This window comes from Lepidochelys kempii, chromosome 2 (genome assembly GCF_965140285.1).
Source record: "Lepidochelys kempii isolate rLepKem1 chromosome 2, rLepKem1.hap1, whole genome shotgun sequence".
NCBI classification, from domain to species: domain Eukaryota; kingdom Metazoa; phylum Chordata; order Testudines; family Cheloniidae; genus Lepidochelys; species Lepidochelys kempii.
Genome location: NC_136381.1, coordinates 179,847,895 through 179,872,152, shown reverse-complemented (window position 1 = coordinate 179,872,152; position 24,258 = coordinate 179,847,895). Strand labels below are relative to the sequence as shown.

The 24,258-nt window shown below is 40.9% G+C and overlaps 1 gene segment (V, D, J or C); it reads right to left on the bottom strand.

Moving 5' to 3' along the window:
- Positions 1-7,721: 7,721 nt before the first annotated feature.
- Positions 7,722-16,148, bottom strand: LOC140907291 (T-cell receptor gamma chain C region C7.5-like). The segment is given in 4 exon segments: positions 7,722-8,282; positions 9,321-9,404; positions 10,665-10,970; positions 15,881-16,148. Coding segments are annotated over 4 exon segments (702 nt in total).
- Positions 16,149-24,258: the final 8,110 nt, after the last annotated feature.

Below are 24,258 nucleotides of genomic sequence, written 5' to 3'. Positions count from 1 at the left end.
GTTAGACTTGTATTTTCTCTTGCCTTGTGGATTGATGGAAAAGGATATTTCAGTTAAATTCTGCTGGATGCTTAGTGGTTTTGTTCCTCTACTGTCAGAGTGGTCGAATGGGTGCATTTTAAAAATTTCAATATAAATAAACATATAATTAGAAAAAAAATTTACAGTACACTGTGACCTATCCTCTTTTCTCAAGATGTTTCATGACATCTTTCCACCCATCAAACACTATTTTGAATGATTTCCTGAATGGTTTCAAATGTAAAACTGTCTAATCCAATTTTGCTTTCCTGTGCAGTATAATTAAAAGGAATCGTAAAACGCCAGTAGGCTTGGGGATTGGTTATATTCCTATTGAAGTCTCAATGACAAAGAAGAGAGATACTTTGAGATGCATATTTTAACAACCTAAATGTAGCTGGCCCTATGGAACTTTATGCAACAAGGGCCAAATCCTAGTTCGACTTTCTATAGCACGTGTTGTGTAGAGTCTCACTGATATAGACAGGCTACAAAATATGTTGGGCCAAATTCTCGAGAGAGCAGAGATTGAGTTGTACTGATGTAATGAGAGGAGAATTTGATTCAGACTATAGAATATCTTCCTTCATATTGCTTGAGTTTGTTGTTGAGAACAATCACTCATTTAATTGTTGCAAAATTTGGAAAATTCCGTGTCTTATGACAACAGTATTTCAATATGTTGGGGAAGAAACCCGCTGTACCATGCAGTGTGCCTAAATTAGTCCAGAACTGACAGGGACTCTGATCCTGAGGTACTGAGTTGCCTCAACTCCCTTCGAAGTCAGTGGCAGACCAGAACCTCTCAGGACTGGGCTCACAATGCATGTTACAAGCTCAATCCTATACTTATTAAAATATGGGGAATTTTAATGCTGGATCAGACCCTTTTATTCCTGCACCCCTCCACTCTTTTGTGATGGCATATTATGTTTTAGTATGAATTTGAACTGATTTTGTGCAATAGAAAATTACAATACTAATCTAAAATGCTTATGTCAGTAATCACATATACAGTATTCACAAATATTTGTTCTCTTGGTTCCAGTGCTCATCCTTTCTCGCAAACCTTTCACCTGCCCCTATGCCACCCACTGAGCAGGCGTTTTGGCCAGTTGATCTCACTAGTCACAGACCCACTAGCCATTCCATGCCCTCACCACTCACCTATCCCTGATCCCCACAGTTCTTTGGTGCACAGGGGTACCCCAGTATAGTCTCTTTGGCTTGCCCCCCCACAGAGAATGGAACTATGGATGTTCTCCTGGTCTGGGGTATAGACCCCTACACAAGAGATGATTATTCAGATGATTACTCTGTTACATGTACCTTGTGTTTATGTAAAAAAAGCACACCTTTTTATTCCACATTATTATATGGAATCAACAAGATTTATTGCATTTTGGCCTATGTTTTGGCCTTTAATTAAGTGCAAGCTTAAATACGTTGCTGAATATGAATGGAAACATGCTTAAGTGCCTTCCTGAACTGGAGTTTTTTTTAGGAAAGAAAACACAATTGCATTAAGATATTACTACTTTAAATGTACCTTTTAGTGCTACCTAACGGCCAGATCCTCCAAGTGCTGATCATCCTCAACTCCTATTTAAATGAGTGAGCATTAAAGAAGCTCAACAACTGATATGACGGGGTGCTAAATACATGGTATTGTACAAAAACCATAAGTTCTACATTTCACATTTACTGCTAACAATGGGTGGTTCCACTTCAGAATATCTTTGCATAATCATCTCCCAGTGTGATAATACCAAACAAGATCTCCAAACAGTTTACATCATTCTCATTGATTACGCAAGCGTAACTGGTTCGTTCTGAATTAGAGAGACTAGAATGGGTGAAATCCTGACCCCACTGAAATCAATTGCAGTTTTGTCCTTGACTTTAGTGGGATCAGGATTTCACCCAGTATATTTATGAATAGCTTGCTTTTGTCGTGGATAACAAGCATGGTAAATACCCAGAGTAAATGTATGCTTGGAAAACATCTTGAGAAACTTACTTGAAACCAACAGTTTGGTGCCGGAGCCAAAGTACTTTACTCCATACTCACATCATTGAAATCCTCTACAAAAACTAATGAATCATGAAGGTATGAATTTCACTGAATTCAAATTCTGACGTTCATATTTTAAATACAAAGTCCACAATCTAAACAAGGCTTGCTATTAGCTACTTAATTGTGGGAGTATTAAATTGAGTTTATGCGCTTTGTGAATTCCTGTGCCACCTTCCACCAAAAATGGTTTTTGTTCCTTGAAATACATCTCGGCATGGAAGATTGAGTGCGGTGAATTCCTGGTCACCACACACTTTCATTAATTTCAGTGGATGAGCAGGATTTAGTCCTATGATCTCCAGTGTGCCTGGATAGGAGGGATGGTGTTGTGGTTAAAGCACCAGAGTGAGACTCAGGAGATTTGCCTTTTTTTCTGGCTCTCCCTCTCTGCCCTTTGTCAAAGCACAATCTCTGTGTTTCACTTTACATTTTAACATGCTCTTAATGTATAGTTTAGAAAATGACATTTGTTACGTACTCAACATTAACTAGCACTTGCATTATTGATTGGACTGTTTCTGTAGCTTTAATCAGATAAATAATATTATACGCAAAAGGGAAAAGATACTTTTGGTAAAACAACTTTCCGAGAACCTGAAGACAGTTGCACCTTCGGCAATTTTCCTCCGTTAATCATCGTACACTGATATAGTCCTAACAATAACAAACTTTTTAAGAATCCCACACCTGCTAAATTGAAACCTGTGCTGTGAATTTTACACTTGCTGGCATTTGTACTCTCTTTCAATGGAGTTGCAAGAGAGATGAACTTGGCCCAATGTTTTAAATGTAAAGCTCTCCATTTCCCTCCTTCCCGATTCTTAACAGCTATTCAGTAAATATTCCAGCCTTTTACTCTTGTATTCACTTGACTCGTTAGGATCATATACTGTCCTCAGTGAACCCAGTGGTGTCCTTGGGAGTTCTAGACACAGGTCAAGAGTAAAACACGGATTATGTGCAAATTCCTTGTTTAATATTTATTTATTCAGTCCAATTTTTTTGTCCCTTGATTCTATTTACTAAAAGAAAAACAACCAAGAATAAAAATACTTACGCGAAACAACTAGTTTGGTTCCTGTGCCAAAGTACTTGATCCAGCTTGAAGTGTCACGTTGACTTTTCATATTACAAGAAGCTGTGGTACTCTGACCAAAATGGGGAAAATACTTCGAATGAAGCATTCCTGCTTTCTTGACTGTTTGGAGAATTTAATGATTTCACATTTTTGTGCCCCCATAAAGCTGATACATAAATTCTCTTCCCAGTCACTCTATTTACTTGTCCTTCCAGCTTTTCTGCTAATTAATCCTCACTCCTTTAAAATGGCAACTAGATTACAGCTTCCATTTGATTTTAATGTTGTAAATAGACTGTTGGATCAGGTGGTTCTCAAACATTTTCATTGTGTCTTCCACATATTAAAAGAGAGACTGTTTCATGGACTACAACCCCTCTCCCATTCCCAATAGCATTGACCACCTCCTCCTTCTCTCATCCGCAATCACATCACATCTCTGTATCAATTGCTTACATGTAAAAATGATACCTGGAAAGAATTTCATTCTTACGTGTATTACTGAAATTGAATAGATGACATTGAGGAGGAACCAGCATTATGTGATCAGCCAGCTCTCTACAGCCTAGCACAAGGAGCTCCATAGACTGCAGCTGGGAGCCTGTACCCTGGTTATATATTTTGCTTTATGTTGGGATTGTTGTAGTTGGTGTGTTACGAATTTACTGGTGTCTTTTTACATGGCTGCTGGGGAGGGGGAGGGCACCGGGGAGGTGGGGGGATATGGTCCTCCTCTGCATACACAGGCATTTTAAAACAGAACAGAGCTAACATCTGAGAGAGCCCACCTCATTTCAGACAAAAGGGGTGGATGACACTCTAGTAGTTGGAAGGGAACTAACCAGAGTATTTGATCTCTCTCACAGACACAGACACGGCCACCCCCAGCTCACTCACCTGCAGAATAATTCTGGGAAATAACTGACAGTGGGTAAGAAAAATAGAAAAGGAACATACAGTGAGAGGTTCCTCCCAAATGTACAGGTGGTTGTGTCAAAGGGCTTGTCTACTGCCCAAGAGGTTATTGGGAATATCTCCCAGCATTGCAATCGTGCTGGTGAATCTTCCCTGGTGATCCCTGGGAGAAGTGGTGTAGTGAGGGCAAAAGCCTTCACTGGCCTGTTACCACCATGTCTTGTAGACCTGCTCTGAGCAGCGTTAAGTGACACCAGCATAAAAACGCCAGCACGAACACTGCTGCACTTGGTGTCCTTGGTGGGGCTCGACTGCCGTTAGTGCCACAGCGGGAGGTTTCACAAAATACACCCAAATTACTGAATTTCATCCTATTTCCTTCAGACCATTTCTCCAGTTTGTCTAGATCATTTTGAATTTTAATCCTATCCTCCAAAACACTTGCAACAGCAGGAAGGGAAGCTGTTTAACACCATTCCTTTTGTAGCAGCGTAGATAACCCTGGCTCATACCAACTGGGATCACCCCAATGCATCACCACTCCGCCACTTCAGTGATGAGCGATAAATGACAGCATAAAATAGGATATGGAAGGCTATAGACTACACAATGATTTCTGTGATAGATTGTAAGGACTGGTCAAAATCTCCCCACTTCTAGGACCCAGGAGCAGTGAATAAAAGAGAAATACAAGAATCATCCTCTCTCCTCCTCCTCTTGCTGACTTTTTCTATTTTAAATGTGCAACCACAATTATACATTCACACAGGTGTTTACATTTAATAAAAATGGGTTTGTTGTAGGTGGATGAAGTGGTAAGAGACAGATACAGGTAGGGCCTTGATATCAAGGTGCGTGATATAGACAAACATTTAATTATTGGTGGCACACTTTCATGACAGATGCCTATAAGTTAACGTTGCCTGAAATTTCCCATTACAAGACTCTGTTTTCAGTTGCTTATACCTTTGTCAATCTTAAACTGTTCTGGCTGAAACTTTCCATGCCAGCTTTCTGCTTTAGGCTGATGTTAAAAAAATTAGTTTTGGCAAAACGGTGCAGTCATTTGTAGAAGTAGATTTCAGGAAAATCCATTTTTCGCCCACATCAAAATAATTCTTACACCTGTGTTGTTTACAATGCCGGTGGGGAAAATGCCCAGGTTTGGCCAAAGTTATCAGCCTTTGAAAAAATCTCAGTTTGCACATGTCAGGAGACACTTTGAAGTTGGGCAGCTCCAGTCCCTGAAGACTCCATCTGCAATAAGCACGCTCTAGCTAGCGCCCTCCCAGTTCAGACGTGTGGTCAGTCTGCCCATGTGGCATCCCCACAAAGCTTCTGAGCTGGTGCTTCGGGGGCTGAGCCGGACTTTCCTTGTAATCGCTGCTCAGTGTTGCCAACCTCGGCAATTTTTCACTGACTTGGCGACTTTGAAAGGCCTCAGCAGCAAACCTCCCCCCACAACCCAATAACCCTTTAGCTGGTGACAGGTGACCCTTTGGGTGATCTCTGGGTGATTCAGATGGGCCCGGACCCTGCTGCCACGGGTGGCCTTTGCGCATGAGCAGCCACCAGGGCGCGTGCACAGCTGGGTGGGGATGTGGGGGAGGGGTCTAAACCCCGAATTGTCCCACGTGCGAGTGAGCCGCGGCTGCTGCCATGACGCCCCCACGGCACGCACAGGGGCAGCAGCTCCCAGCGCCTGTTTCATCCAGAGGGTGGTGGCACCTTTTCCCTCCTGCCACCTGGAGCTATTTCCTCTGCTGCTTTGTGCCCCTCCCCCCATGCAGCACAGCACCAGCGAGCGAGGGGAGAGGCTGAGTAGCTGCAGCCCCCAGTCCCAACGGTGCCCCTCTCTGTGGTATGGGGGGAATGGGAGCAGGTAGAGTCCAGGGCGGGGCCAGGCCTGGTGTTTGCAGCTGGCTCATGGAAAGCAGCCGGGCCTGAGCTGGCACAGGAGCCGTGAGTTGAGGCCTCATTGTGAGGTTCGTTTTGCACAGGCAATGGTGGGTGGCGTGGAGTCTCAGGGGCAGAGCCAGGGGAACGGCCGCCTGCCCATTGACACTGCCATGATTCCAGGCACGATTTTATCCCAGTAAATGTATGCATGGCAGCAGGGCAGGGTCATATAACAGCAAAAGTTCTCGCGTCCATGACAGTGGAGACAAGCGTGACACAGCTGTGTCCTGAGCCACCATATTTGTTTGCTTTCAATACGTGTGCAGAAGAGGAGGAGGCGGGAGGTGGGGTGACCAGGCAACAGAGAGCCAGGCAGGCAGTGGAGTGAGCAGTGTGAGAAGGGGATGCTGCAGCCACAGGTACAGGGAGGAGCCAGGGAGAGCAGCAGCCTGTGTGTGTACATCCCTTGAGGGTTACTGCGGGGGCGGGGATGCGACAATATTCCCAGAACATGGGGTCATGGCACTACTTAGGTTTGGCTCATCGGCCCCCTCCATCTCCACCGCCCAGTTTAGCCACTGGAAAGGTTGGGACTTATGTACTGGAGTGCTGTGGGGAGGAGGGGAAGAGTGTTACTGCTGGGGGAGGGGGAGTGTGGAAGGAGCAGTGTCACCAGCCTCAGTGATTTTGGGGGCTACTTTTCACACGTGTTTGCCAAAACCTCAAGTTTTGAGGCTGACAACACTGTTGCTGCTGCAGGCCACTTTAGCACCAGATGTGAGAGCAAGGACCCGCTCTCTTCTGTGTGATCAGTGCCTCCCCACCCCCGCCGCTAGCACCCAGGGGATCAGGAGGAGGAGAAGGAGGAAGCAGCCTGACTGAGAATGCAGAGGGGTGAGGAGTGTGTGTGTGTGTGTGTGTGTGTGTGTGTGGGGGGGTAACACAGGGAGAGACAGGTGCAGGAGCCAGAGTGTGAGAAGAAGGAGAGTGGGAGGGGGGAATGGTTGGCAGAAGTGGGGGGAAGCAGTGGGGTACAGGAAACATGTGGGGAGGACGGGACAGGTGGGACAGCAGAGGAGGAAATGGACTGGAGTTAACAGGTGGTGGATCAGATTATAGGGAGTGGCAGAGGGAGGCATATTGGTGTATATAGGCATGGATGTGGGGGAGGATAGGAGCTGAAGGGGAGGGGTGAATATGAGAGAGGGGGACAGAGACAGTTTTGGGGCTGAAGGGAGGAGGCATGGTCTAGTGCTTAGTGCTAGCCTGGGACCTGGGAGACATGGATTTAATTCTCTCTTCTGCCACAGGCTTTCCATGTGGCTTTGTGCAAGTCACTTCGTCTCTACAGACTTCAGTTCTCCATCTGTAATATGGGCATAATAGTACTTCCTTATCTCACAGGCGGTGTTGTGTGGATAAATGCATTAGAGATTGTGAGGCATTCAGATAGTACCGTGGTAAAAGCTTGATAAATATGTTACATGGTTGGGTGCAGGGGATGAAAGAAATGGGTCTCTGAGCCCTTGGGAATCCTCCCTTGCAGTTCCTAGAATTGATTTCCTTGAAAGATATAAATAATGGACAGGACTCTGCAATGCTGAATTTTATTTAAAATCCATTAATGTTTCAGTTAAAAAAATTAGTCATATTTCAGAAGCCTGTATTTGTTTATAAAGCAAATAAGTGTAATTCGTAGAAAGAAATGACAAATATTTTTAAATTCTAGATTACAACTCCACACCTGCAAATATTTATGGGACGAGTTTTCCCATTGACTTCACTGAATGCAGTTGGCCTTTCCACAACCAAAAAGTTCTTTGTGTTTTTGCAGGATAAGGGCCTAAGAGACTGGTTCCGCACTATTTTGTGATGCAAAATTCCCATTGAAATCAAGGAGTGTAGCCTCAGCCCTTGAAGTTCCACAGTTATAAAATTAAAATAATAAAATAGGAAATATGGTCTCACATAAAACTGTTTGCTCTCAAGCAGAAGAAGCCATCTGTACTAATTAGAGAAATAGCCAATCAAATCAAATTGAAATGCATGTCTTAATATTTAGAGCAAGGTGTTTCTTATGAACAGGCTTATGGCAAAGCAAAGTAAATTTCAGACACAAATGCTGACACTGGAAGTTGTAAGGAGAAGTTTAAGGTTTCTTTCCCCGGTGCTTGATTGGACTTTGCATCCTGTAGATGAAGAAGAGTACGATGACGTAGTACATGGTGCTTTTCAGGAGTAGGACAATATATATTAAATACGCCGTCCTGTGCATGAAACTGTCTGTAATATCTACAACAACAACAAGTGGTTAATGTTGCATATTCTATAGCCGCAAAGAAAAACAACTATAAAACCATGTGTGATAGTGTAAGGTATACATGGTATTTGATTGCAGTAATTATAACACCTAATCAGACTATGCATAAATCAGTATCTGATTGTGTCCTCTAAAGAGGTCTACGTTCTGATCAGACCTTCCCCATCCAGCAGAACTGAGAGAAACAAAGAGGCACTCTCAGTGCTGGCATCGTTGGTGTCTGCTCAGGAGAATGCTAGTGCTTCTTATAAATAGGCTGTTGCCACAATTATAGGCCAAAATTTTCAGACCTGGGTGCCTCCGTTTGTTCTGAGTCTGTATCTAAGCAGCTGATCAATCAAATGGTCTGATTTTCAGAAGTACTGAAATGACACTGAAATCAGTTGGGTCTTCAAGCTTTCAGCACCTTTATGCCCCATTTGAAAAGTTTGGCTTAGCATACTTTTTGACATTTAATATGTTAAATGTTAGATTAAGGACCAGTGGCATGTGTAGTTTAAAGAACAATGACCCTTGAGGCATGTTAACAAAGCACAACAAATTCCACCAAAACATGTATTTCAGCAGGACTGCTACAACGTGTAACCTGAGCTGCCCGTGCGCATTAGGTTTTGGACCCTTTTGGTAACCCACAGCAGATGTTAACTTATAACAACAGGTGCCGACTTTCTCCTTTTCCGGTGGGTGCTCTACCCCACTTCACTGCTTCCCCTAAAGTCCCACCCTGGCTCCGCCTCTTCTCCTCCCTGCTCTGCTCCCTTCCCCATGGCCCAGCATCTGCCCCACCTCTTCCCCCCATGATCTGCCCCCTCACCTGAGCACCCCCTGCCCTCACCCCAATTCTTCCTCCCCACCTCCGGCCCCTCCCACTAAACAGCTGATCGGCAGGTGGCTGGTGGGTACTTAGCACCCACTATTTTTTTTCCATGGGTGCTCCAGCACCAGAGCACCCCCAGAGTTGGAGTCTATCCACATCTAGAATAATGTATTGTATAAAAAATTAGAATTACCTGTGGAAATCGTGGTGCCATTTTCAGCATTCTTGTTACAACCTCCCATGGTTTGAGGCACTACAGTGGTGTCTGAAAAGGTGTCTGATAAAAGCATAACATGTAAAGAGGGCTTTAATTGTCAAATAGGATTCTTGTTGAAAATGAAGGCATACTTTTCTTGATAGAAGTTCAAAGAGAAAGATGGTGAAACTATTAAAACTACAGTGACTCAAATATGGAAAGTTTATATTTTAGAAAATGAGCACTGAGATTCCATCCACACAGTAAATGCTCAGTAGCACATAACGGATGTGCAAAACCAACTAGAGATAAAACTGGAAAAATGCATATGCTCCTGCAAGTGAGTACTTGTATGCCTTATATCGAGATTTAGGTACTGATGTTGCAATCAGATCAGTCAGTGCAAACCTCTGTGCCTGTTAGGAGCTCACTTGAAGTCTTTGGCATTTGCGTGGGTGCAGAGGTCTGGACTAGCCGATCTGATTGCAGGTTCTGGACATTGGCCCTTCTGTGTATGCAAGTTTCTGTTCATGTCGAGCCAGATGCATTTTGTCCCACCAAATTACTCAGTTGTGTTTGCCCCTTTGCAATGTGTACGTATACTCGTTAGATAAAAACCTGGCCACCTGATTTTGTCTCAAGCCTGAGGCAGCCTGAGATTGTTGACATTTTGGGTAGTGGTAATGTTGTTTAATAGCTGTACAAGAGACAGAAGAAAATAATCCTGATAAGGATACAGTCTAAGGCCCATCTCTTAGGTATTTTTTATGTGCAAGAGGGGGATGGTAATAAACTCCTTTTTTCCAGTACGTTTGAAAGAGAGACATTTTTATCTGCTGTAATTAATTTATTGTATCTCAGATAAGAACCAAACAGAAATTACTTCTCTTAATGCAAGAGAAAAGGGATTATCTTTTTCATTTTGGTTTGTGTAATTCTTCTGGTCTGCTGTAAGAAGTTAGATGCTGTGTGTGTTATTACTTTTGTTGCAATATGTATCACTTGTTCAAAACCAAACACTGTAGGCCGGGTCCGTGGCTGGTGTAAATCTACAGAGCTCCATTGACTTAAGTGGAATTTTGCTGCTTTACACTAGCTGAGGAGCTCAGCCAACATTTTTCATTCATTATAGAAAGATTTTAAATTGGGGGAGAGGAGCCAAAACTGAGCTTTTGATGGAGAAGCTTCAGTGACAGCCAGCTTATGGAGAGATGGAAACTGATAGTGGCCTGGAGAGCGCAAACCCTTTCAGGAACGGTCATACATTTTACTGTTTTATTGTAAAGAAACAGTGAACTCTCTGAATATATATAGCACTAGTTTTAATAATATAGTATATACCTGTAGATTCGATAGGGACAAAACCTTCTCTGCTTTCATGTTGATATTTACAATGATAATTCTTGCCGCTATTTTTATCTACGGTCAGCCAGCTGCTTATTGAGTATGAAGGTTGATTGTCATCAGGGGGCCAAATTTCCCCATGCACTGCATTATCCTTTGCATTCTTCCCATCGTCTTCCCAAGTCACCTTAATGACATTTGGGTAAAAATCCTCAATGAGGCATATGTGTGTTACTTTCCCATCTTGTTCAGTAGAAGGAGGCAGAACCTGGATCTTCCTGGGATCGAGTTTTGCTTGTGTCTCTGAATTCATTTTAGAGAGAGAAATGAATGTGTTAGAAATTAAGTAAATTCAGAATTGCAGTATACATGGTATGCTGTGCTTTTGAAACAATAAAGAATTCACAGATTTGAAAGCAGAAGAGAGGCAATTTCATTTCTTGCATCCAATCCCTCCAAATTGCACTCAAGCCCGCAATCTTAACTCTGAGTTCAGCATGGGAACGATATTCTGTTGCCAAATGTATTTGAACTATTTAAGTCTATAATATATTGTTACTGCATATTAAATTGTGAAGGTAGGAGTAAATTATCCACTTATGGGTTACAGCTTTAGGGAGTTGGAATTGCAGAAGTTTACGTGCTTGAATTGAATGCAGGTTTTTGTGGAACAGAAAACTGCCTACTAACATGGCTTCCAAACTCAAAATATATTAAACACTTTTTGAATGAATGCTGAGTACAACTGATGTTTAGGCTTGAGCTGGAGCACAAGCTCTGAAACCCAACAACGGAGGTGGCCTAAGAGCCCAGGCTCCAGTCAGAGCCTGAATGTCTGCACTGCAGTTTTTAGCACCAAAGCCTGAGACCACAAGCCCAAGTAATTTGACCCAGGCTCAGAGACTTGGTGTTACAGGATTTTTATTACAATGTAGATGTACCAGAAGGGAAGAGTATTAAGGATTCCACAAACCTTTTAATAAGGCCTCTCTCTTTAAGAATCACTAGAATATTCTATCAGGAGATAAATTTGCCCTGAACTATCTGCATTTACTATTTAAGAACCTGAGTTAGCACCTTTAAAAAGAGAAAAAAGTAATCTTTAAGCCTTTTCCACACTAAGAAACTGAACCTTTGTGAAAACATTTTTTATCAATTTTTCACCTTAAAATGATATAAGAACACACAAGATATATTCTTGTGCAGACCCAGCCGATACAACTTCAGGGAAACTGTTGCTGAACGCCATTTTGGGAAATTACAGTAAATATAGTAACCTGTATCCCTCAATGACAAATATCAATTACAAAATTAGCAAGGATGATACATCCTGAAATGACTTTGTTCATGTATTTGGCCAGTGTCATGGAGCGTTATGCATAATGCTCAACACTTCTGAAAATCAAGAAACTTAAATGCCCAAATAAGTATTTAGGAGCCTAACTTTAGTCAACCACTTTTGAAAATCTTGATTCTGAAGCATTATTAACAATGGAGCTCTCAACAGAGCTCAGCGATCAAATCTTTGCTGAGGAATAGAGCTGTGGCTCTCAAACTGGTGACCCCTTTCACATAGCAAGCCTCTGAATGAAACCCCTCCTTATCAATTAAAAACACTTTTTATATATTTAACATCATTATAAATACTGGAGGTAAAGCAGGGTTTGGGGTGGAAGTTGACAGCTTGCGACCCCCACACCCATGTAATAACCTCGTCACCCCCTGAGGGGTCCCGACCCCCAGTTTGAGAACCCCTAGAATAGAGGGAATGTTGAATTTTATTTCATCCCCAAGTTTGTGTAAGTGCATGAAATAAGACTGAACCAGGTCAGAAAAGACTTCCCTACCAAAATCATGATCTGTCTGCTCCTGTTATATGGCTGACAGTCAACGATACATTTTTTTAAACAGTATATTAAATTTACTAGTAATCACAAGAAGTGAGCAGGTTGAAAACACATCTACTGCTGCTAATTTCAAATACCTATTTGTCACTGTGGGATACAACCAAGAGAATAAGGTTCCCAACCCAGCTAACTGCCAAAGAAGTATTCTCTGCGGAACGAGGCAACATTCTCATGTTATAAATGTGCACCACAAAGAAGAAACGGAAGGTTGTTGATATTTCAGTAGTGTCAAAGGTCCCCAAATGGGCACCATGTATTCTGTGCGTTTTCTATTTGTTCCAACACTTAATTGCAGGTGAAAAATTAGAGGCCATTTAACAAAATAGTTGGCCTATACTCCACAAAACATTTAGTTGGAATTTTTAAAGGCAGTAAGAAGGGATTTAGGTGCCCAAATCCCTTTCAAATTCAGGCTCCTTTGATAATGTCAGCAATTGTCTTTAGTCAACTGAGACACAAATAGATTAGGCCCTTCTCCCACAAAGTCTTACACATGTGCTTAATTTTATGCTTTGTGAGTAGTCCCCTTGATGTCAACGCTTGTGAAGGTTCCTTTTCTAAAATGGTTTCAGCTTATTTTTGTGCTGTCTGGCTATTCTAGAGTTTTCTGAAACTACTTGGAACTGAACCAGACTATACCCTTGTAATTAGGGTTGTGTCAAAAAGGATTTAAAATATCTTGAAATTAGAAGGAAATAGCTGAAATGTAAGACTACCTAACCAAGAAAAATCTCTTCATTAAAGAGCTCCCTCACTTTGGAAATTGTCACCAATTTTGGGAATTGATTTTTCTGTTCTTTTCAATTTCGATCCTCATGCTCCAGCACTAATTAGTTCAACATTTGGAGCTCAATCTTACATTCCATATAAACCATAAGCACCCAGGAATACAGGATTGGGCTTGACCAGTAGGTTTACCAAATGATTTACTCACTCAAGTCTTGTATGTATTCAAAAAACCTTTACATAGCTTCGTGCCCAGTGATGTTGTGCTTTGCAAAAACGAATGATTATTTCTGGCATTTCTCATTAGATGTTTTTAGAAATTGGAGTCACGTTTACATGTTGATACTTCTACAAGCACGTAGTTTTTTGTATTTGTACATGGTTAGATGGGTGTCTATCCAATATAAAAATCTTAATTTTGTACATATATAAGCAGCATGTGTGTGCGCATAAGTGGGCAAAATCTGTTTTAACTATCTCGCCTCATTTTAGGCGAGATATAAAACCCCTTAAGGCCAAAGGGCTTTTTTCCTTTGGCTTCAATGGCCTTTGAATAAGACACTTTAAGAAGATAAGACTCTTAATTTCCAAGTCAATTATAATTTCCAGTGTGGAGCTACTTGTTGTTTTGGTCCAATTTAACTTTTCAAAACACCTCGCTTGTCTAATTTATTTAAGTGGAATTTTTAACAAGGAAGGCATGCTGTAAAAGAATATACATGATATATTCTTACTACTTTAAGTATCACTTCTCTTTTTTTAAGACGGCAATTTACTTTGGGCCCTTTGGCTTCCCTCCTTGCTCAAAGGAAATTCCTATTAGTTTCAATGGGAGGTTTTCTAAAGGGAGAATTGCAGGGTTAAGTTGTAATTGACTCAGTGCTACCTCTTTTTGTGTGCGTTTGCAATCTGCATGCCACTTACAGGTAAACTATCATACGTAAATAACCGCTGATGTTTGAGAACAAAGTCCTTTATGCCGTCAGAATTTATTAAAAAATAAGTAAATGGCATGCTTGTAATTTTAATTTTGCATTATGTGCTTGGTCCAGCAAAGTGCTGAATGCTCCTATGAAGTTTGGAACGCTTCTCATTTCCCACTGAAGCCAACGGACATTGAGGGTGCTCAGCACCTGGTATTATTTACACCCAAACGAGAAAAGGATTGTTACGACATTTCTGTTGCTAGCCAGTGACTTATGGTTTCATTAACATTAGTGTTGTTAATAAATTATTACACTAATAATAAAATTTTAGCCAGTGTACATTCTTGCATCGAGATAAATGATTGAGCTTAATTTGATGGATTTTGCCATTATGAAACGTTTAAAATAGTTTGTCTGAAAACTTACTAGTTACGACAAGTTTTGTGCCAGTTCCAAAGATTTTCGCAGCTCCCACAGTGTTACAACTTACAACAAAAACTGCCCAAGGCATGTCCATTCCGAGGGGTCAGATCTGAACAGATATTGCTAAATAGGCACAACTGAGAGCCAGTTAATTCAAGCAAGGAAATGGTGGAAATTTCAATACATTGAGCTTACACTGGTATTTTCAAATACTATATATTAATATTAATCAATACCGGGTGAGCTTACATTGGTGTTTTCAAATACTGTATATTAATATTAATTTGGTAGCTTTTAAATTCTGTTTAAACAAAAATCATTCATTTCACTGACAGAGAGGATCTGTTTGACATTTGAGACCTAATGTTGGACTTGTACCTATTTTCTCTTGCCTAGTGGATTGATGGAAAAGGGTATTTCAGTTAAGTTCTGCTGGATGCTCAGTGTTTTTGTCCCTGTACTGTCAGAGTGGTCAAATGGGTGCATTTTTAAAATGCCAATATAAATAAGCATATCATTAGAAAAAATACTCATTTTACAGTAGACTGTGACCTATCTTCTTTTCTCAAGACGTTGTCATGACATCTTTCCACCCACTAACTTCTTACATCTGCTGACTAATATGTACTTGTGATATGAGATGCTAAATCCTGGTCACCGCACTAAGTTGAGTAAAGGGGGTTTCTCTAGGAGAGCTACGTGATGGATGGGAAGATGAAATCTTCCCCCCAACCTAGCTAGAGCATCATAGCCCAGGAGCTTCAGTAAAGTCCATGCAGTTGGCCACCCACTGTGCAGGTGTTTTGGCCAGTTGATTTCACTAGTGTCAGACCCACTAGCCATTCCATGCCCTCACCACTCCCCTACCCCCGATCCCCACTGTTCTTTGGTTTACAGGGGTACCCTAGTATTGCCTCTTTGGCTTGCACCCTGCACTGGATGTTCTCGTGGTCTGAGGCATTGACCCCTACGCAAGAGAACAACCCAGCTTTGACTCAGGATGAGTAAAATACCCCTCTATATCAATAATTGTCAACGTGATCACTCATCTGTTTTACTCTCAACTCTGTACATTAACCTCATATTTAGATAGTAAAGACATTCATTCTTCTACTGTAGATTGCATATCACGTTTCCATTGTCCGTTATGCTTTTTGAATAAATTGTGCTCTGCAGTCTCTAATTTTATATTATCACATATAATTTTTTTCTATGCTACCATAGAACTTACTTGAAACAACGAGCTTTGTGCCAGAGCCGAAGACTTTGATATAATTGTTGTCACTGTGTTCATGTGCTTTGCAAAAACTCATGGGCCAGATCGTCAGCTGCTGCAAATCAAAGGTGCTCCACTGAGGATCTGGCCCATATAGCTTCCATGTGGCCCAATATAGCTTCATATTGTTTGATGTGCAATTGTGAACAGAAGTTGATAGAATCACTTTAATATACTAGGCTTGTGATTTAAATGGCTTTTCCTTACAAAATGGCAAATGCTTGATCCTGTATTCCTCTGACACCCCAAACTCCAATAGATTGCACTGGATGTTTGGAGTACTTCAGGAGTGGACATACACAATAAGTCAAAAACTTCAAATGCATTAGAATTTCCTCAGGCTGGGATCCCTCAGCATCACTTGAAATTTCGATTTTTCTTCTAAAGTGAATTTAGTGCTTGTGAAAGGTGCCAAACTGACAGCACTGGAAACTGCCTACATTGAAAATACTTTAGCATTCTACAACAGTGGCCCAGTGCTTAGTAATGCCATTGTAAAATGTGATGGGTGATTTTGGACCATTGCTGGAGAATCTGTTTTATTTCATGCTGGATTTCTCACCTGGTCCAAACAGTGTATTTGAAACCTGTTTGCAAAGGTCACCTTTAAAGGATGAGATGGTAAATTATTCTTAATATCCCTTAAATTCTTGGTATTTCTGCTAAAAGTGCCAGCAACAGTGCCTATCGTGATGAAGTTTTTTCAGGTGGACACCTGTCCTCTGAAGATTCTTTGCTCACAACTGCACATCCCTTTCTGCCATAAATTTGGATTTGGTCTTTTAGGGCCAATGGGATTTAGATCAGATACTTATGTATTTTTTCTATAAAGAGTTTGTTATATTCAGTCGGTAATGTCAAAAATCAATTCCTAGAACTGTTTCAAAAGGCAGCAAACCAATTAAAACCAACCCTAGACTACTTGAGAATCTTATCAAAATAAATATCAGTAATAGTAGCTCCTTTGTACTTTATAACTAAATCACTGATCACTCTGCTCTTAATGCACTCTGTTTTACCAGATCCCAAGTAAATTCCATCATACAATGGACAACCTTTTAATAAGCATTCCAAATATTTTTGCATTTATTTCTTCTATGAAATTTAATGTATAGTTTTGGTGAATTATTTTCTTATTTTCAAATAAAATGACCGAGTGCTTCTGAAAGTTGCCATATACATAGCATTATAGACTGAATCCCTTTCTACACAGGAGAGATACAACACAGGCAGGTACAAGGGAAGCTTCTTCACACCATCCCACCAAGCCATGTCAATTTTGTCCTGGAAGGACAACCTCTAGGGCTGAGAGGGGACAGTTCAGTCTCCACATTCAATTCAGTCTTTGGCTTCTGCACTGAGCCTGCCATTAGTACCAGGTTTTTTTCTAGAATATTACATTCAGAAGAATCCAGTTATAACATTTTAATGTAAACTTCTTTCATGATGACTAGATGCACTTTAATGGATATAACATGAGAAGCACCATTATTCCTATGTCAGGCTTGTTGACAGCACCAAGCTTGGTTCTGTTTCCAAATCTTTTTACTCATCTATTCCACTAAGCAAGAATTCTGAAGAATTCTGGTAGGTATAGACCCTGCTCTCACTTACACTGCCCCGATTCCTGTAATTCTGGAGTCAAATTCAGCCCTGGCACAAACATCCACAATTTCTTTTCATTTTACTTAGAATTGTGCCAGGATCTGAATTTCTCCATGATCTTAGATTTTTTTCTTTTCTCAGGAGGAACTTACTTAGCCAATATTTGATATTTCTCTTTGAAAAGATATTTTATTACTGAAACATTTGATTGTATCCTACAGGTTTAATACATTAATAAAGCAAGTGAGCAATCTTAGCTCTTCATGCTGTAATAAATAATCTACACATATCACAGACATGGTTCTCCATTCCTTACACAGTCAAAACAGCTGGTAAAGCTGTGGGAGTTTTACCTGTCAAAGAGTGCAGGATCTTATACAGGTAAGAGGATTTACCTGTATAAGATCCTGCACTCTTTGACAGGTAAAACTCCCATAACTTTACCAGCTGTTTTGACTGTGGTAAGAGGAAAACCGTCCATTTTAAACTATAATGCTAACTAAATTGTATCTACATTCTTAATACCACAGAATATTCACTGAAAGCAACATGCTGATCCTGATCTGATATTTTTAGAATTAATTATGGTAGTGTATGTATTTTAATTGGCAGCATTACAGCAATTTACCGTTAGTTGAGAGCTATAGGGGTACTAAGGTAAACTTGATTGTGAATTCAGGTTTAAAATAGACTGACCGTTCTAGCTGATTTATATAAATGTGCAGAGAGTGATTCTAAGAGAGTAAGGAGCTGATTTTCCTTTGTCCTGTGTTTGTGCAGTCAGTTATACCAATGCAAACTGGGGGTAACGTGCAACTTAATCAGAATGGTAGCACTTCCCATCGACTTTTCATGAGCGTAAATGGCTTCCAAGAGCAGGGCAAAGAAGACTCAATCCCTAAGTATATATATTATATAATTGCAAGTGTCAGTTTGCCTGCAATGCCAAGGTACGTCACACAAGAGGACAATCTCTAGGGCCAAATTCTTTCACTTACACTGGTGTAACTACAACATTTCAGCTATGAAGATACTGAGTACTGCAGAGATTGCTTCTTTTGTTTTAAATGAGAAGCATGATGTTGCTTCTTTCAGAGTTGTTTAATTTTATGCATGTTTTTTGTATAAATGAATTTTAATAAATGAAATAGAGTAATATCAAAGCTAAGACAAATTTTTGCAACTGGACCAAGAACCAGCATGCTTATGGTGGCACATCCTCTGAAAAATGACGTTTAGTAGCTGAAATATTAGAAATATTTATTTCCTTGAAAAAAAAATCTACTTTAAATCGCTCAGTAAATATTGCAGGTTTGCTCTGGGATTGAAAAGTTGATGTATTTGGAATCAAATCATACCAGGTGCCAACAACCCTGACTTGCACTGAAGTCTACAGGAATTGATAGTGTTCAGCACCTAACATTAAGTGCTCAGTACTTCACAAGATCAAGCTTACAATTGTTGACCTTACCTGTAATAAAAAGATTTTCAATGATCACAATAAGTCTCTTTAGCTTTGCATTACTGTAATTACCACATAACTTACCTGTTACAATGAGCTTGGTACCAGAGCCAAATACTTTGATATATCCACTAGAAGTATCACAGTGAGCAAATCCTTTGCAAAATACTGTACAGATCTAGTATCATTATATTGATGGATCATGGTGAAGTTAGATGTGCCACTGAAAATCTGTCCCTAAAATTAATCTGATTCAATATGGTTTAGATTAGCTGTTACTAATAATTTGTGGAAAGGAACAAATTACTTTTAAAATTAGGGTCCACAGGCTGAGGTAATAAAATTAAGCCTGCACGCTGCCATCGTTCCATGATGGTGCTCCTAATGATAACGATAGATTGAGGGTAGAATATAGCTCTTAAATTGGGTATATTCATAACCATTATTTTGGCTAATTTCTGCCATTTGATGTAATCAGAAATATTTACCCAACAGAAAACATTTGCTCTTCAGAAATATTTGTTTGTCTCAAGGACTAGGCACCCAGCAAGGACCATTTATCAGTATCTGGAGGGAAGAATAAACCTAATTAAAGACACAGAATTCTCTCAATCCCATGAAATCCAAACATGGCTGAAACATTTTAACAATTGGAAATTATCTTTAAAAAATAAAATTGAGAATTGTATTATTGGATCAATTATCGTATTTTATTTAAAGGATTACTCTATCATGTATACCTTCTGTTTATGTAAAAAATAAGCACACCTCTTTATTCACCATCACTATCTGGAACATGATTTACTGCATTTTGGCCTTGTTTTGGCCTTTAATTAAGCGCAAGCTTAAATACGTTGCTGAATACGAACAAAAACATGTTTAAGTGCCTTTCTGAACTGCAGCTTTTTTTAGGAAAGGAATATCTTAATGCAATTGAGTTTTCTACTAGAAATGTACCTTTTAATGCTACCTAATGCCCAGATCCTCCAAGTGCTGATCATCCTCAACTCCTATTTAAATGAATGAGCATTAAAGAAGCTCAACAACTGATATGAGGGGGTGCTAAATATACAGTATTGTACAAAACCCATAAGTTCTACATTTCACATTCACTGCTAACAATGAGTGGTTCTACTTCAGAATATTTTTGCACAATCATCTCACGGTGTGACAATACCAAACACGATCTCCAAACAATTTACATCATTCTCATTGATTACGCAAGCGTAACTGGTTCGTTCTGAATTAGAGAGACTAGAATGGGTGAAATCCTGACTCCAATGAAATCAATTGGAGTTTTGCCTTTAATTTCAGAGGAATCAGGATTTCACCCAGTATATTTATGAATAGCTTGCTTTTGTCGGGGATAACAAGCATAGTAAACACCCAGAGTAAATGTATGCTTTGAAAACATCTTGAGAAACTTACTTGAAACCAACAGTTTGGTGCCGGAGCCAAAGTACTTTACTCCATACTTACGTCACTGAAATCCTCTGCAAAAACTAATGAATCATGAAGGTATGAATTTCACTGAATTCAAATTCTGACGTTCATATTTTAAATACAAAGTCCACAGTCTAAACAAGGCTTGCTATTGGCGACTTAATTGTGGGAGTATTAAATTGAGTTTATACACTTTGTGAATTCCTGTGCCACCTTCTACCAGAAATGTTTTTTGTTCCTTGAAATACATCTCGGCATGGAAAATTGAGTGGGGTGAATTCCTGGTCACCGCACACTTTCATTAATTTCAGTGGATGAGCAGGATTTAGTCCTATGATCTCCAATGTGCCTGGATAGGAGGGATGGTCTTGTGGTTAAAGCGCCAGAGGGAGACTCAGGAGATTTGCCTTTTTTTCTGGCTCTCCCTCTCTGCCCTTTGTCAAGTCACAATCTCTGTGTTTCACTTTACATTTTAACATGCTCTTAGTGTATAGTTTAGAAAATGACATTTGCTAAACAATGGATTGTAAATACTGTTCTGTACTCAACATTAACTAGCACTTACATTATTGATTGGACTGTTTCTGTAGCGTTAATCCGATAAAGATTATTGTACACAAAAGGGAAAAGATACTTTCAGTAAAACAACTTTCTGAGAACCTGCAGACTGTTGCACCTCCGGCAATTTTCCTTCGTTAATCATCGTACACTGATATAGTCCTAACAATAACAAACTTTTTAATAATCTCACACCTAAATTGAAACTTGTGCTAAATTGAAACTTGTGCTGTGAATTTTACACTAGCTGGCATTTGGACGTTATTTTAAATTTAAATCTCTCCATTTCCCTCCTTCCTGATTCTTAACAGCTATTCAGTAAATATTCCAGCCTTTTACCCTTGTACTCACTTTACTCAGTAGGATCATAAAGTGCCCTCAGCGAACCCATTGGTGGACGTGGGAGTTCCATACCCAGGTCAAGAGCAATACATGGATTATGTGCAAATTCCTTTTTTAATATTCATTTATTAGGTCCAATTTATTTTGTCTGTTCCCTTGATTCTATTTACTAAAAAAAAAACAATCAAGAATAAAAATACTTACCCGAAACAACTAGTTTGGTTCCTGTGCCAAAGTACTTGATCCAGCTTGAAGTGTCACGTTGACTTTTCATTTTACAAGAAGCTGTGGTACTTTACTTCTGCTGCTGTGTCCTTGCTCAAATATCCAGGCACTCTAACCAGTAGCTGGGAAAATACTTGTAATGAAGCATTCCTGATTTCTTGAGTGCTTGGAGAATTTAATGAATTCACATTGTTGTGCCCTCATAAAGCTGATACAAATAGAAACACTGGAAAGAGAATTTATGCATGTCCTTGCAGCTTTTCTATTAAGGAATCCTCACTCCTTAAAATGGAAACTAGATGGTGGCTTCTATTTGATTTTAATGTTGTAATTAGACTGTTGGATCAGGCGGTTCTCAAACATTTTCACTGTGTGGTCCACATACTAAAAGAGGGTATGTCTCATCGACTACAACTCCTCTCCCGTTCCCAATAGCATTGACCATCTCCTCCTCCTTGCATCCGGAATCACATCACATCTGTGTAGTAATTGCTTACATGGAAAAATAATACCTGAGAGAGAATTTCATTTTTAGCTGTATTACTGAAATTTAATAGATGGTAATGAGGAGGAACCAGCATTATGTGATCATACAGCTCTCTAGAGACGAACACAAAGAGGTCTATGGACTGCAGCTGGGAGCCTGTACCCTGGTTATATATTTTGCTGTATGTTGGAATTGTTGCAGTTTGTGTTACCAATTTACTGGTATCTTTTCACATGGCTGCTGGGGAAGGGAAAAATATTTTTCTCTGCATACACAGACATTTTAGAACAGAACAGAGCTAACATCTGAGAGAGCCCATCTCATTTCAGACAAAAGGGGTGGATGACACTCTAGCAATTGGAAGGGAACTAACCAGAGTATTTGATCTCTCTCACAGACACAGACACGGCCACCTGCAGAATAATTCTGGGAAATAACTGACAGTGGGTATGAAAAATAGAAAAGGAACATACAGTGAGAGGTTCCTCCTAAATGTACAGGTGGTTGTGTCAAAGGGCTTGTCTACTAGCCAAGAGTTTATTGGGAATATCTCCCAGCATTGCAATTGTGCTGGTGAATCTTCCCTGGTGATCCCTGGGAGAACTGGTGTAGTGAGGGCAAAAGCCTTCACTGGCCTGTTACCACCATGTCTTGTAGACCTGCTCTGAGCAGGGTTAAGTGACACCAGTATAAAAATGCGAGCACGAACACTGCTGCACTTGGTGTCCTTGGTGGGGCTCGACTGACGTTAGTGCCACAGCGGGAGGTTTCACAAAATACACCCATTGTTGCCCCTCCACCTAGCAAATCTACCAAGTCATGGTCACGCATTATACAGCACGGTAGTTGTCGTATGATTTGGTCTTGCAAGTCTGGAGAGAGCAAAACTGAATTTTGCCATGGTCTAGTCATCATGCATAATAACTTGCACTGGTGTTGCATTTTCTATCCTAGAATTTCATTAAGCTTCATTGTCTATGTGAGGCAGGTATTGTTCACAGCAGGAGAAACTGAAACCTAGAGAGGACAAGTGACTTGGTCATGCAAGAAAGGGTGCGGAGGTGCAAGGGGCAGAGACTTGGGAGAAAGAGGAGGAGAAGAAGAGGTTGGGGTCACAGTCCTGGTGCCAGTCGCCTCCCAGTTCCTCACAGGTTCCAGCACCCCTGTAGGGGCTCCCATATTGGCCCCGGCCCTGGGTATGGGCCCCATGGGGCCATGCGTTAAACCACTACTGAGTAGAGCAGAAGAATTGCTTATCACACGCCTGCTAATACACCGAAGAATGACATTCACTTTTCTTGCAACAGTGTTACATTGTTGACTGGTATTTAACTTGAGAGTCACTATGACCCCAGATGCCTTACCACAGTACTCCTTCTTCCTAGGCATTTTGTATGTGTGCAATTGATTGTTCCTTCCTCAGTGGAGTACTTTGCATTTGTTCTTACTGAATTTCATCCTATTTCCTTCAGACCATTTCTCCAGTTTCTCCAGATCTTTTTGAGGCTGACAACACTGTTGCTGCTGCAGGCCACTTTAGCACCAGATGTGAGAGCAAGGACCCACTCTCTTCTGTGTGATCAGTGCCTCCCCACCCCTGCCGCTAGCACCCGGGGATGAGGAGGAGGAGAAGGAGGAAGCAGCCTGACTGAGAATGCAGAGGGGTGAGGAGTGTGTGTGTGTGGGGGGGGTAACACAGGGAGAGACAGGTGCAGGAACCAGAGTGTGAGAAGAAGCAGAGTGGGAGGGGGGAATGGTTGTCAGAAGTGGGGGGGAAGCAGTGGGGTACAGGAAACAGTGCGGAGCGGAAGGGACAGGTGGGACAGCAGAGGAGGAAATGGACTGGAGTTAACGAATGGCGGATCAGACTAGAGGGAGCGGCAGAGGGAGGCATATTGGTGTATATAGGCATGGATGTGGGGGAGGATAGGAGCTGAAGGGGAGGGGTGGATATGAGAGAGGGGGACAGAGAGAGGTTTGGGGCTGAAGGGACGAGGCATGGTCTAGTGCTTAGTGCTAGCCTGGGACCTGGGAGACACGGGTTTAATTCTGTCTTCTGCCACAGGCTTTCCATGTGGCTTTGGGCAAGTCACTTAGTCTCTACAGACTTCAGTTCCTCATCTGTAATAGGGGCATAATAGTACTTCCTTATCTCACAGGCGGTGTTGTGTGGATAAATGCATTAGAGATTGTGAGGCATTCAGATAGTAC